Consider the following 14,298-nt stretch of genomic DNA (forward strand, 5'->3'; position numbering starts at 1 on the left):
CTTAACACACATGGAATGAGACCAGAATCTACACACGCTTGTCTGGCATCTTCTGGAAAGTTAGAAATAATTGTACTGTAAGTATTTGCAATCAATCAGAAAAGCTTCACTCAGTTAGTAAGGCCTGGGTCACACTTGTCCTAAGAATTGGGGATCCGTTGCGTTATCTTCCGAAAGACAAAGGATTTTGCGAACCAGCAACCTCAGACAAAGGGTAGCCCAGATTCTTATGACAATTGTGAACCGGCCAGGTTTAAGTGCATGAACACACCAGATTTACATAATTCTGCTATGAACTCAAGGAGAATTGCAGTCAGGTTTGAATTGCTTTCTTTCAAACAGGATTTAACCAGTGGTAGGATCTTCTGAATTTCCTTAACTGGAATATCATCTGTAAATTAATCAAATCTAGTTAGTTTGCCCACATACTTCTTGTCTCAATGTGGTAATCATTAGAATCATTAGAATTGGTTAATCTAATAGCCTTATTGCATTGATTGGCTTACAATCCCTTAATGGTAGTGTCATAGTGACAGAGTAAATGAAACCTCAACTTAGTAAAGTTAAAATGCAATTCTTGCTAAATGCTACACTAATACTGCTTTTGAGCAACCTAGAACCATTGTTATACAATTTAAATTTTTAGAATGGACACAAACACGGCAATTGAGCTGGTTATTGCTATTTCGTTTAGAAATCAGACAATCATATTTGACCACACCTTAGAAATGAATGTTGTTTCAACCCCCCTGTACAGGAAACTATTCAGTTTCCTCTTGGACAGATTTGCATTACAGCTCCTTTTGGGGAAATACTTTATGGAGCACAACATTTTAACCATCACTTCTGCTCCTAATTCCAAGAAATATTTTTACCTTCGTTTTCTTTCAATGCGTCAACGACCGCCCGGACGAGAGAAGTATCAGGGGGGTGTGAACCATCGCTATTCGAGGTTTCGTCTGTGGACAGCGAAATTCGCAAATTCTCCAAAAGATCTGATAGATTTTCCATTTCCTCAGCAGTTCAACCACATAGTATACATTATATTGAATTTTTATTGACAAATACACTCTCTGTTGACAGTTACATATATTCTCAACCTCGTTCCCAGGGCCAATTTCAAAAAAGAGGGGGAATTGACCCTGGGAACGAGGTTGATATATTCTAGCTGAATAAGCAGACTTCGAAGTAATCGGAAGGATAGTTAGGGATTTTAGTGGTCACGCTTTTCCCAAGCATGCGCACAACACGCATCTTCGCACGTGTATTTTGATAATTTGAACGTTGCAAATTTTATCATTTTATCAAAATTTTGAATGCTTTAAACAAAAGAAAATGTTGGTTTTATTCGAGACTCCCGCTGGATACGCAATTTTTAAGGTATGGGATGAAAGATTTTACATTTGTAAACCATCGCTTGTAGTATTTTTACTATTTTTTACTCCAGTTAATTTAGCCGAATTGTGGTGGTCCTTGATATAAGTACATATACCGTATATTATTAGCTAGTTATCTTTTATTTTTTTAGCTTTTGGATGAAGGAAAGCTTCAGAAAGCTGACAACTTATATGAGGATTTTGAGTCGCCTGAGAGGGCGCATAAAATGTGAGTTTATGCCCACAGGACAAGACCTGGTGGGGAGGGGAGCCCCAAGAACAATTATTTGGGGGGGAAGGGGATATCCATATTTATTCTTTTTCTTGCAGTCCGAATTCATATTTTAGCATTTCCTGCAATCTGATTGGCTACACGAGCGGTCCATATGAGGCCGTTCGGACCGGGCAGGATTTAAAAGCACTCTAGCCAACACTAAAATATGAATTCGGACCGCAAGAAAAAAATAAATCTATTATTTACCAGTTTAGTCGGTCCATATTGGGAAATATCTCCCTCGGTCTCAAAAACATCGCTCGGCCTTGGGCTGTTTTTGACACCTTGGGAAATATTTCCCTATAGGGACCTCCAATCAGGTAAATAACATATATATGTATATATATGGTTGTGGATTATATGAATATCTGGCTCCCCTCTCAATTACCCTTGTCTATGTGAATGCCTATTGTGTGATGATGCTACTCTGCATTACAAAACAGGCAAACAAAAAAGGGTGACCGTGGTGCAAATTTTATAAGTAACTCCACTACAATATTAGTAACATCTGAATATACTAGATAAGTTCTAAAATATCACATAATTGACCTAGTAACTCAGTTTGGAATGGATTGAATGTCACTGATTTATTTCCCATCATGTTTTAGCTCAAATCACCATCAAAGCACCAATCAAATCAAAGCCATCACAAATCACCATCACAATATTAATTCACCTGAATCATATGTGCATTGTTATACCAGTAACTTTCAGTTGCATATATATGCCAGGGACTAGATAAGTTATGAAATATCACATATTCATCGTCTTGACCTAGCTGCACGGTTGGAAGAGCATTTGACTAATAAATGAGACAGCCTCGTCCCCGGTGCGGCGGGGGAACACGCGTGGGTCAGTGGGGAAGCTCTCGCGGGGGAACACACGTGGGTCAGCGAGCGCGGGCGGACCCATCCATTTCGTGTTAAAATCCCTGCGAGCGACTTTCTCCACGCGCACGACGCGCATGTAATGGAGCCTGGGGACAAGGCTGTAAATGAGAGGTCACTGTTTGCCACGTTGGTCATAATTCAGCTTGCCCAGTTGGTGACTTAGAGTAGCATCCTCACAATATTAATTCACCTGAGTCATGAACACAATCACTTTATTGTATCATTGTCCTTTAAAACTAGCCAGTTCTATGAAAAATTGTGCTGTTATTAATATCTGTACTTAATTTTCATTCCGCATAGATTGAAGTTAAAGCATTTTGAGAAATTCAATGATACTACAGATGCTTTAGCAGGTGACACACAGAGCAGTTACTTGATAAATCATTTATTCTTTAATTAAGCCTGCTGCACACAAGAGCTATCAGCCAAGCTAGCAACCTGGCAAGGCAGTTAGCTCACCCTGAAAACCATCTGCACACATAAGAAACTTGCCTTTCAAGCCCAATTTTTCACGAAAAACTATCCACACGCAAGAGTAACTTGCTGAGCTAACAGCCACACATGGTTTTTAGCTCAGCTAATAGCTCACGTGTGCGGCTTAATGTTGTTTTTGATCTCTATTTGAATGTTTAGCTGCTACTGCTGCTGTTGAGGGGAAAATGTCAAAGAGTCTGAAAAAAGTTTTAAAGAAAATTGTTTCGAAGGATTTAAATGAAAAACTTGCCGTTGCTGATGCCAAGCTTGGCAGTTCAATCAAGGTATGTTTGAGATATTGTGATGGCCCATTTTCAATGTCAATATGTTTAGTTATTTATAATCTCAAAATAATGATTAAAGGCAGTTTCTAATAAAGTTTTTCTCTGTCCTCACAGGAGAAATTAAACTTGAACTGTTTTTACAGTTCTGCTATTCAAGAGTTAATGAGAGGAATACGAAGTCAAATGAACAACCTTTTGACAGGTTTGGTGATGTCATTTAAAAATTTTGATCTATAAAACTTGGACAGTTTGATGATTTTCTGTTTGTGTATTGCCATTGATGCTACATGTCATATACCACATGTCTAATTTCATTAGGATTACATCTGCTATTTACCAACAGGATGTGATCTATACTTGTATCTTCTCTCTCATAATTGATTTACTTGAACCTTCAAATTATATCTGGGTTCGCATTCCACTGTCTCAACATTGTGTGACCCTTATCTGCCTTACGTTTTAGGATTGCCAGAATCAGATATATCATCTATGGCTCTCGGTTTAGCACATAGGTAGGTTGCAGAAAAGTAACATGGCTTATGATTTGCCATCTTTATATGATTTATGATTTATCTTTCACGTCTACAATGTCAACAGTGATGTCAGTTGAAAATATTGGCTTACCTAGCATAACATTTTTGCAAAAATTCCTCATTTAAATTTTTTAGTTTGTCAAGATACAAGTTGAAGTTCAGTCCTGACAAAGTAGACACAATGATAGTCCAAGCCATCTCACTCCTTGACGACCTTGACAAAGAACTGAATAATTATGTGATGAGATGCAGAGAGTGGTATGGCTGGCATTTCCCAGAATTTGGAAAGATTGTCACTGATAACTTGGTGTTTGCTAAAGCTGTCAAAAAGATAGGTACAAGATGGTTTATTGAAAATTGCATGTTTATGCATGTGAGATGCTAATATTCATGATAAACTTAAATGAACCATGTTAAAAGATATCAAAAATTATTACTAGGTTTGCGTACCAATATCCAAAATGTGGACCTATCTGATACTGTACCTGAGGATATTGAAGATGAAGTCAAGGCAGCTGCTGAAATATCCATGGGAACTGAGGTATTGTCATTGCACACATAAGTTATGCTTATGGGACCCTCTTTCAATGTTTCTCTTTGGAATTCTAGATATCCGAGGAAGATATTGAGAACATTTTGTACCTTTGTGATCAGGTATGTATGTGTGCATACCACCTGCATGTAAGAATCCTGCATGTAAGATTTTGTACTGAAGAAAGGACTACAGTGTTCAGTTTGTATTTTATTCAGGTTATTGAGATATCAGATTACAGAGCACAGCTGTATGACTACTTAAAAAATAGAATGACAGCCATTGCACCAAATTTGACTGTCTTGGTTGGTGAACTGGTTGGGGCAAGATTGATTGCTCATGCAGGTTTGTTATGATGTGAAATACTATTAAATAACCTCGTTCCCAGGGTGTTCTTGCCATGAACACAGAAGAAGACCTTGGCAACAAGGTTGACTATTAATGTTTGAATTTTCATTAACTATTAACTTTCCCAAGTTATTTGGAAAGGCCTCTCTCTTAATTTTGTTCTTTTCTTTAGGTTCATTGGTAAATTTAGCTAAACATCCGTCATCAACAGTTCAAATTTTAGGAGCTGAGAAGGCATTGTTCAGAGCTTTAAAAACCAAACATGACACACCTAAATATGGGTTGATATATCATGCATCATTGGTGGGACAGTCAAATGCAAAGAACAAAGGAAAGGTCAGTACATTTGTGAAGGACAATTGTAGACATAAACAATATTTATGCTAGATTTATGCTAATTCTGTTGTTTTTCTCAGGTTTCAAGAATGCTGGCAGCAAAAGCATCGCTTGCTGCAAGAGTAGATGCCTTGGGTGAGGACTCAAATGTTGAGTTAGGAATGGAAATAAGGGCCAAAGTTGAGTCAAGGGTTCGAGCATTGGAGGATGGTCAGGTCAGTGTCATTTTTCACCCAAGCAATAACTAAGCAAATACGGCAAGCTACGTCATTCTTTGCAAAGCACATTGCTGTACTGTATCCAATGTTCAATTTTTTCTCATTGCAGTTGAAGAAATTAAGTGGTACTGGTAAATCAGTAGCGAAATCTGAAAAATATGTACTACAAAGGCAAGTATTTGCTAAGGAAAAGCTATGAAATCTGTGTAATTTTTCAGAGAAATCAAAAGCGCTCAAGGGTTTAGCTTTTGGTACCTCTTGCACTACTCCATCTGCATGAAATTGTCTGGACTTAAATTAGTCTTTATCTTCTGCATTTGAATTGGCCGTTGTTGGCTGAACATACAACAATTCTGTATTCCTGGTAACCAGTTTTAATAAAATATCGAATGCCTAGTGACTTGTTTTATTTAATTTTTTTATTATTTTTTTTTAGTGAAATCAAAGGTTACAATCCAGCATCAGACTCTACGCTTCCTACAAATGGAAAAAAACGTAAACATGAAGAAACGGTTGACACTGAAGAAACTAATGGTGAACTTGAAGGTATAGTTAATATCAATGAACTTAAGCAACACAAACGGAAGGAGTCAATAGACTGGGTCAAGTGTTGCTGCTGATATACATAGTATTTCGTAATCATTTTAGTAAAAAGCTTGAATGTTTGATGTTTAACAAATAAAGATACTTGGGGCCAGTTGTTCAAAGCTAGGTTAACGCTAACCCTGGGTTAAATTTTAATCTATTGTTTTAGTTTATGTGCTTCCAAACCACTGTTCATTTTAAAACATTAGAAAATATGACTTCTATCGGTTAAGAAAATATTTATGAAAAAAGATATTCAACTTTGTAAACAATTAGAAAAATTAATGTAAAGATTTGCTTTAACCCGGACTTAACCCAGAGCTAACCGACTTTTGAACAACCAGCCCTTGTTTTTTAAGAATTGGTTTTTAACCAAACATTTTCCGAATATTTGCTTGAATAAAACATGTCTTTCTTTTAGATGAGATTGAAGAGAAGCAAGGAAAGAAGGAAAAAAAGAAAAAGAAAAAAGAAAAGAAAGTGAAAAAGGATCAAACAATAGATGAGGTTGGTTGAGAAACTGCCACTCGATTTCCTATGCCCCTGATTTCATGCATAATTAAGATGAGTTGCAGTGGTTAGAATATACAAAATTTATTTTTCAACTGACTGTAAGAGAGTTTTCAAAAGATTCCACCTATAATACCTAAAGCATGAAGCAGCCCTATGTATATATGTATCAGGTGTTTTTGATTATTTCTCTCAATTGATAACACATGTTTAAATTAAATGTATGCTCAAATCTTTCAGGCTGAAATCGAACCTCCCAGTTCAGAAAAGAAAAAGAAAAAAGCCAAAAAAGAAACAAATGATTAAACGTTTGTGAAATTTACTATTTGACCATCTCAATATTCTCATTTATTGCCTCCTCCTAATTGTGAGACTTGTACAGTACTTGTAATGTTTCAATAAGTTAACTTTTATAGTTTAAAAAGTCGCTATTAAATTTTATTCTTTTTAAGAATTGACAATTTGCTAAGTGATTGATTACAATGTTGGTTGAAATACGGGCAATACTTACCATTTTGGTCAAATTTGACGACTTTTTGAACTGTTCAAAAACTGTCTTAAAACGCTCTAAAATGAAAGATGTTAGTTAGGAAGCCATTTTTAGCATTTTAAGACAGTTTTTGAACAGTTGAAAAAGCCGTCAAAATTGACCAAAATGGTAAGGGGTAAGCCTTACCATTTTGGTCAATTTTGACGACTTTTTCAATGTTCCAAATATGCTCTAAAATGAAAGATATTAGTCTTAGGAAGCCATTTTTAACATTTTTAGACAGTTTTTGAACAGTTGAAAAAGTCGTCAAAATTGACCAAAATGGTAAGGCTTACCCCTTACCATTTTGGTCAATTTTGACGACTTTTTCAACTGTTCAAAAACTGTCTTAAAATGCTAAAAATGGCTTCCTAACACTAATATCTTTCATTTTAGAGCATATTTGGAACGTTGAAAAAGTCGTCAAAATTGACCAAAATGGTAAGGCTTACCCCTTACCATTTTGGTCCATTTTGACGACTTTTTCAACTGTTCAAAAACTGTCTTAAAATGCTAAAAATGGCTTCCTAACACTAATATCTTTCATTTTAGAGCATATTTGGAACATTGAAAAAGTCGTCAAAATTGACCAAAATGGTAAGGCTTACCCCTTACCATTTTGGTCAATTTTGACGACTTTTTCAACTGTTCAAAAACCGTCTTAAAATGCGAAAAATGGCTTCATGAGACTAATATCTTTCAAAACACTAAATCGCTATTTAGTTTAAAATTCTGCAAATAGGATTAACTAAATAAAGAACAAGGGTTTTGATACGTGATGCTGTGGCCCAGTTGTTAAGGCTACGGACTACCAGGTTGTAAACCCAGGTTCGAATCCTGCATGGGAGAGGTTCGATTTTCCCACCGAAATTATTCTTTAATTTAAACTTCATCGAAAAAGATTAGGTCAAATAAAGAACAATAGCTTTCGACAAATGATGCGGTGGTCCAATGGTTAAGACGTTCGTGTCTCAATTCGAGGACTAACGTTTCAACTCCTGGCAAAGCAACAAAAGTCAGCCTGAAAAATTTCGGTGTGATTTGGAATGCTTAAAACAGCTAAAAGACTTCTCTGCCTTTGCAAAAGACCGTAAATTGAAAAAAAGTTGAAATATAAAAAACCAAAAAAAATTATCGCCTACATAAGTACCTGAAAATTGAAAGAAAAGCACAAGAAAAAAAAGTTTTAAAAACATGCGTCTTCTAAAAACCATGAAAATGAAGAAAGTCAGACGGAAAAAAAATTAACAATTTCCCGCTTTTAAAAAACTCATGTTTACTTGCCTTCATTTTTTTTCACGAAAATTTGACAGGGTGATTTTCTTGAGAGTGAAAAAATTTAATTTTTTTCACTTTTTTGAAATTCTCTTAGATTTTTTTTACGAAGATGTATTTTATCTTGGGCTACCTGTGTCTATCTTGGGCTACCTGTGTCTGACTTGACACAGGTAGCCCAAGACATAATACTTTTTCGAAGAATAAAAGAGAATTCTTAGAAGAAAAAAATAGAAAATAAACTAGAGACCACAAGACAAAAATCAAGTTTCTTCTTAAACTTTTCAAAAAACATTTAGAAAATACTTAGAGAAAAACATTAAGAAGAAACTAGAGAAAAAAACTAAGTAGAAAAATAGAAAAACACTAGAGAAATAGAAAAAAAAACAGAGAAAAAAACTACTAAAAAAAAAAGAAAAAAAAAAAAAAAAAAAAAAAAAAAAAAAAAAAAGAAATAAAGAAAATAGAGAAAACTAGAAGAAAAAAGACAAGAGAAAAAAACTAGAGAATAGAAGAAAAAATAGAGAAATAGAAGAAAAACTAGAGAAAAAAAATAAGAAAAAAACTAAGTAGAAAATAGAAAAAAAACTAGAGAAATAGAAGAAAAACCAGAGAAAACTAAGTAGAAAAACTAGAGAAAAAACTAAGTAGAAAATAGAAAAAACTAGAGAAATAAAGAAAAAACAAGAGAAAACTAAGAAAAAAACTAGAGAAAAAAACAAGAGAAAACATTAAGAAAAAACTAGAGAAAAAAACTAAGTAGAAAAAAACTAGAGAAATAGAAGAAACCAGAGAAAAAAACTAACTAGAAAAACTAGAGAAAAAAACAAGAGAAAAACATTAAGAAAAAACTAGAGAAAAAAACTAAATAGAAAAAAACTCGAGAAGAAGAAAAACCAGAGAAAAGAAAACTAACTAGAAAAACTGAGAAAAAAACTAGAGAAAAAAAACTAGATAATAAAAGACAAGAGAAAATAGGGAAAAACTAGAGAAATAAAAGAAAAAATAGAGAAATAGAAGAAAAAACTAGAGGAAAAAAAACTAGAGAAATAGAAGAAAATACTAACAGGTTTAACTTAGAAAAAATACTAAAAAAAATACTAAGAGGTTTAATTGTCAAGTCACACAGAAGAACTTGCAAAATAAAAACACTAACACCATCAGACGAAAAAGGTTTATTTCTTAAACTTTACAAAGAAAAAAGATTTATAAATCCAAGTTTTGAAAATTGTCACATAATTCATCACATTTCACACTAAAAATATTAATTAATGAATCTGGGTGCCTTTCAACTTTCTTCAACACCAAAGAAAAAAAGAATTTCATCAAAAAAATAATAAGAGAAAATATATTTAGAAAAAATACTAATACGAAGAAGAAATTAAAGAGAAAAGAAGTATGAGAAAAAGCCAACAGCAACTGCCAAAATATTTTCAATTGTGAAAGCACAGGGAAAAACATGCAAAATCAAAACACCAACACCACCAGACAAAAAAGGCTTACTTCTTAAACTTTACAAAGAAAAATTTCTCTTTATAAATCCAAGTTTTGAAAATTGTCACATAATTGATCACATTTCACACATGTTATCACACACTAAAATATTCAATGAATCTAGGATAGGGCTAAAATAATTCAGGTTCTTCTGGGGTGCCTTTTAACTTTCTTCAACTTCATTCATTCTAAAGAGAAAAAGCATTTCATCAATCCTTTTAGGCAAAAAGTTGTATTTTCAACCTGACATCATTATTAAAAGATATTACTCATTATCTTACTTTAGCCATCTTTCATGGATAGACAATACATTAGTGACAATACATTCGTGAATGCATTTTGTTTTATGCCAATTATATTTTTGCTATTTTCAATAAAAAGAATGTGTCACATGCATATATTCAACCCAGAAATATGTCACTATTTAATTTGAACACAGAAAAACTGGGTACCACCCTTCTGAGTACTACAGAATATAAATCACATGGAAATCAGAAAAAATTCTCCCAAGTTTAAAATAGTAATTGCTGGTCTTTTTCGTGGATATTCATTGCAAGACAACCACAGGAATTTTAGTAATCAGCCAGACTTGTTCAGCTGTTATAGCATTAAGTTTCATCATTGGTTTCAAACATGGTGACCATAAAAGCAAATTTCAATTTGATTGTTGTCATCTCAACAATGTAGTGGCTTTTTAAAATCAAATGCTGGCCATCCATGACAAAATCAAATTACCTCAGTGCAGATATCTTGTTCACTTTCCAATCAATGTACATCTGACAGTCAAGTTCATATCCACGACTCATGTTGCACTCTTGACCAGGGAAAATCTTGAATATTACAACACATGATTAATATAAAATTGCATTTTCAACTATCTGAATTATTGTCTAGTTTTTGGTCAGGCATTCTATGGTTACTTCATCCCTCTATATAAATATGCTATATTTATTCAAAGCCCACCACAGGAATTTATCATTGGTGACCACATAGGGAGCATAGAAGCAAAGTTCACTTAGCAATATTAACAAAATTGTGACTGCCTGACGATTTTCATGAAGATCCTAGTTGCAGCAAATTCCCCCTTACACTAAATAACAAAATATATATCTGGGCGGTTGATATGTATTACAAGGTCACTACAAGAATTTCAGCTGCAAGGCTAATATAAATTTTGAAGGAACAATCAAATTACCTCTGCAAAAATCTTGTTCACTTCCAATTTTCCTCTGACAGTAAAGTCCATATCCACAGCAGCTCATGTGGCTGGTTGCACTCTTGACCAAGGAAAATCTTGAATATATAAAGAAGTCATTATTAATACAAAATTCCATTTTCAACTATCTTAATTATTGTCTAGTTTTTCGTCAGGTATTCTATGGTTACGCGATCATCCCTCGATATATAACTATGGTTGCTATATTTATTCAAAGACCAGCACAGGAATTTATTATTGGTGACACATAGTGAGTATAGAAGCAAAGTTCACTTAATAATCTTAACAAAATTTGTGACTGCCTGACGATTTTCCAAAAAAAGATCCTAGTTGCAGCAAATTCCCCCCTTATACTAAATAACAAAATATATATCTGGGCAGTTGATATGTATTACAAGGTAGTGACAAGAATTTCAGCTGCAAGGCTAATATAAATTTTGAAGAAACAATCGAATTACCTTTGCGCAGAAATCGTGTTCACTTTCAATGTTCATCTGACAGTAAAGTTCATACCCACGGCTCATGTTGCACTCTTGACCAAGGAAAATCTTGAATATAAGAAGACATTATAGTAATATAAAATTGCATTTTCAACTATCTTAATTATTGTCTAGTTTTAGCAGAAGGCACATAAACAGTAAAGTAAAATACTTAACTTTGACCAGACAGCACAACAATCTTGCTCAGAAAGGTCCGCGAACGGTCCACGTGGATACTGGATAGTTTCTTCGGCATCGCCATTTTGAATTCGGCCGGGCGAGTCTTGAACTGATTTCTATTTCAACTGTTCTCTTGACGTTCGTCTTGATAACTGGCTGTTGAGATAAACGTTAATGACAAAATGTTCAGTTCTGCTTCAGTCTATGGGTGCGGAAAATGCTTATGACATAAATTTTCAGGAAGAATATTTCATATTGTATATCGTTTTTTTGTTATTTCTGGCCGACAATTAGCAGAAGGCACACAAACATCAAAGTAAAATACTTAACTTTGACCAGACAGCACAACAATCTTGCTCAGAAAGGTCCGCGAACGGTCTACGTGGATAGTTTCTTCGGCATTGCCATTTTGAATTCGGCCGGGCGAGTCTTGAACTGATTTCTATTTCAACTGTTCTCTTGACGTTCGTCTTGATAACTGGCAGTTGAGATAAACGTTAATGACAAAATGTTCAGTTCTGCTTCAGTCTATGGGTGCGGAAAATGCTTATGACATAAATTTTCAGGAAAAAATTTTCATCATTGCAGGCAGAATTAAGCTCGAAACTTTAGATAACCTTGTACGCAGAACATTTCATATTGTATATGGTTTTTTGTTATTTCTGGCCAACAATTAGCAGAAGACACATAAACATCAAAGTAAGATACTTAACTTTGACCAGACAGCACAACAATCTTGCTCAGAAAGGTCCGCGAACGGTCCACGTGGATGGTTTTCTTTGGCATCGCCATTTTGAATTTGGCCGGGCGAGTCTTCTATTCTCATCTTTTTTCTCTTCACGTTCATCTTGACAAATAGCTGTTCATATAAACCTATGTACAACGAAAAAAAAGGGTTCGGCTCAGCTACACTGTACTCCTTAAGGAAGGCCTACGGCCTTCCCGTAGATTAGTGTAAAGGCCTACAAGTGGGAACTAGCAGCGTGCGGGGGACCAAAACGCTCCAGGCAAACGGTCCCCCTACTGGGGTCGGACAAAGCAACCGCAGATTACGCATATAATCGCCGGAACCCACCTTTTAGTCAACGGCGAACTCCTTCTTCCTCGAACAATCTTCAATCTTGCTGAGCTTCGATCTTGCTGTCCACCTTCGATCGCCACCAATCTAAAGAAATTTTTTTTTAACGTTGAGATTAAATTTATAGACGATAATTACCACGTGATCATAGCAGATCACGTGGATGATAATGTACGACAACATGCCGATCAACTCCGAACATCATCGTGAGCGATGTTACTATAAACGAATCACTAAACGCCTAGAAAAGTTGTCCTTTCCTATATTTCAACCTTTTAAAAGCAGTGCATTCTAGTTTCGTTTTGAAGCACAATTTGTTTTTTGCTTCTAGTTTTTTGGTTTCGTTTTAAAAGGTGAATTGTCGCTGTGTGCCGAATTCTTTGTATTTCTGATGTCAAACAATCCTGTACTTTTTGGTATCATAAATATAAGCTCCTTTGTTTTGGAGACATACAACAGTTTTTTTTATATTTTAGCCAAAACATATAGCAGCAATCACAGATTCACTAAGTTCATTCTCATCTTGATTCACAAATTTTTAAAGGACTTGAATCGATTCCATGCGGTCTACAATAGCTGGGCGAACGTCTTACACCTAAAGTCAGTCAAAGATTGTTGTATCTCAATTCTTTAGCTTCAGTGATAAACAACATGAAGAAAAACATCACTTAATCACAGAAAACGACACAGATCAGTATACCATGAGAAACATTAAAAAGCCTTTATGATCTGTTATAATAATTACCTTGGCAAACATTTTGCAAGAAAACTCTCACAAAGTCCAGTTAACTGATAACAATAAATGACATCGTTGGCAGTTCCTTGGCTAGCAATAATAGAACAAAATGATTAGGACTCCATATTCCGGATGGCGTTGACCTTGCAACCACCCCTTACCATTTTGGTCAATTTTGACGACTTTTTCAATTGTTCAAAAACTGTCTTAAAATGCTAAAAATGGCTTCCTAAGACTAATATGTTTCATTTTAGATCATATTTGATTGGTTTTTGGAACATTGAAAAATCGTCAAAATTGACCAAAAATGGTAAGGCACTAAGGCTTACTCCTTACCATTTTGGTCAATTTTGACGACTTTTTCAATTGTTCAAAAACTGTCTTAAAATGCTAAAAAAGGCTTCCAAAGACTAATATCTTTCATTTTAGAGCATATTTGGTTGGTTTTTGGAACATTGAAAAATCGTCAAAATTGACCAAAAATGGTAAGACTTGCCCCACAACCCATGATGAATAACACCTGCATCGTTCCAAAGAAGTTCAAATTGCTTGCTCTGGAAAAATGTTTGCATCTTGCCTTTAACTCACAATTGAAAATACTCCAAAATTCCAGTCGGAAGTGCTCCATAATCAATGATCAAACACCATCTTTTTCAAACGAAAATATATGATACGATATGATAGGGAATGATGCTGTATGATGCAGTATGATACGGTATGATATAGTATGATGCGATATGATACAGTATGATACGGTATGATACAGTATGATGCGATATGATACAGTATGATACGGTATGATATAGTATGATACAGTATGATATAGTATGATGCGATATGATACAGTATGATACGTTATGATATAGTATGATACTATATGATGCTATATGGTACAATTTGATACGGTATGATATAGTATGATGCAATATGATAGAGTAATATACGGTATGA

At 34.6% G+C, this 14,298-nt stretch overlaps 1 protein-coding gene and 2 long non-coding RNA genes across 3 annotated transcripts; 1 reads left to right on the plus strand and 2 right to left on the minus strand.

Annotated features, from left to right (window-relative positions):
- Positions 1 to 1,207: 1,207 nt before the first annotated feature.
- Positions 1,208 to 6,797, plus strand: LOC114517583 (nucleolar protein 58-like). Its single transcript, XM_028537368.1, has 16 exons — positions 1,208 to 1,380; positions 1,529 to 1,605; positions 2,841 to 2,893; positions 3,174 to 3,298; positions 3,413 to 3,500; positions 3,762 to 3,810; positions 3,967 to 4,166; positions 4,272 to 4,372; positions 4,441 to 4,485; positions 4,582 to 4,708; positions 4,884 to 5,047; positions 5,128 to 5,262; positions 5,375 to 5,436; positions 5,702 to 5,811; positions 6,272 to 6,357; positions 6,601 to 6,797. Exons 1-16 carry the CDS (start codon positions 1,336 to 1,338, stop codon positions 6,664 to 6,666), a joined length of 1,533 nt encoding a protein of 510 aa, XP_028393169.1. The 5' UTR covers positions 1,208 to 1,335; the 3' UTR covers positions 6,667 to 6,797.
- A 3,026-nt stretch (positions 6,798 to 9,823) lies between these two features.
- On the minus strand, positions 9,824 to 10,899 carry LOC114517667. The gene is made up of 3 exons (XR_003686401.1): positions 10,854 to 10,899; positions 10,394 to 10,488; positions 9,824 to 9,846 (listed from the first exon to the last, which is right to left on the minus strand). It is a non-coding gene; the product is annotated as an uncharacterized LOC114517667 (long non-coding RNA).
- Positions 10,900 to 11,530: 631 nt separating this feature from the next.
- On the minus strand, positions 11,531 to 13,301 carry LOC114517668. The gene is made up of 3 exons (XR_003686402.1): positions 12,609 to 13,301; positions 11,864 to 12,406; positions 11,531 to 11,689 (listed from the first exon to the last, which is right to left on the minus strand). It is a non-coding gene; the product is annotated as an uncharacterized LOC114517668 (long non-coding RNA).
- Positions 13,302 to 14,298: the final 997 nt, after the last annotated feature.

Source organism: Dendronephthya gigantea, unplaced genomic scaffold (genome assembly GCF_004324835.1).
Source record: "Dendronephthya gigantea isolate DGI-Jeju-01 unplaced genomic scaffold, DenGig_1.0 000009F, whole genome shotgun sequence".
Taxonomy (NCBI): Eukaryota; Metazoa; Cnidaria; class Anthozoa; order Malacalcyonacea; family Nephtheidae; genus Dendronephthya; species Dendronephthya gigantea.

What these genes read in the sequence shown, in the direction of transcription:
- LOC114517583 (XM_028537368.1), top strand. Translation starts at nt 1,336, where the DNA reads ATGTTGGTTTTATTCGAGACTCCCGCTGGATACGCAATTTTTAAG. An exon ending in CCTGAGAGGGCGCATAAAAT is followed by an intron (nt 1,606 to 2,840) that starts GTGAGTTTATGC and finishes CATTCCGCATAG; the next exon opens with ATTGAAGTTAAAGCATTTTG. An exon ending in AATGAACAACCTTTTGACAG is followed by an intron (nt 3,501 to 3,761) that starts GTTTGGTGATGT and finishes CTTACGTTTTAG; the next exon opens with GATTGCCAGAATCAGATATA.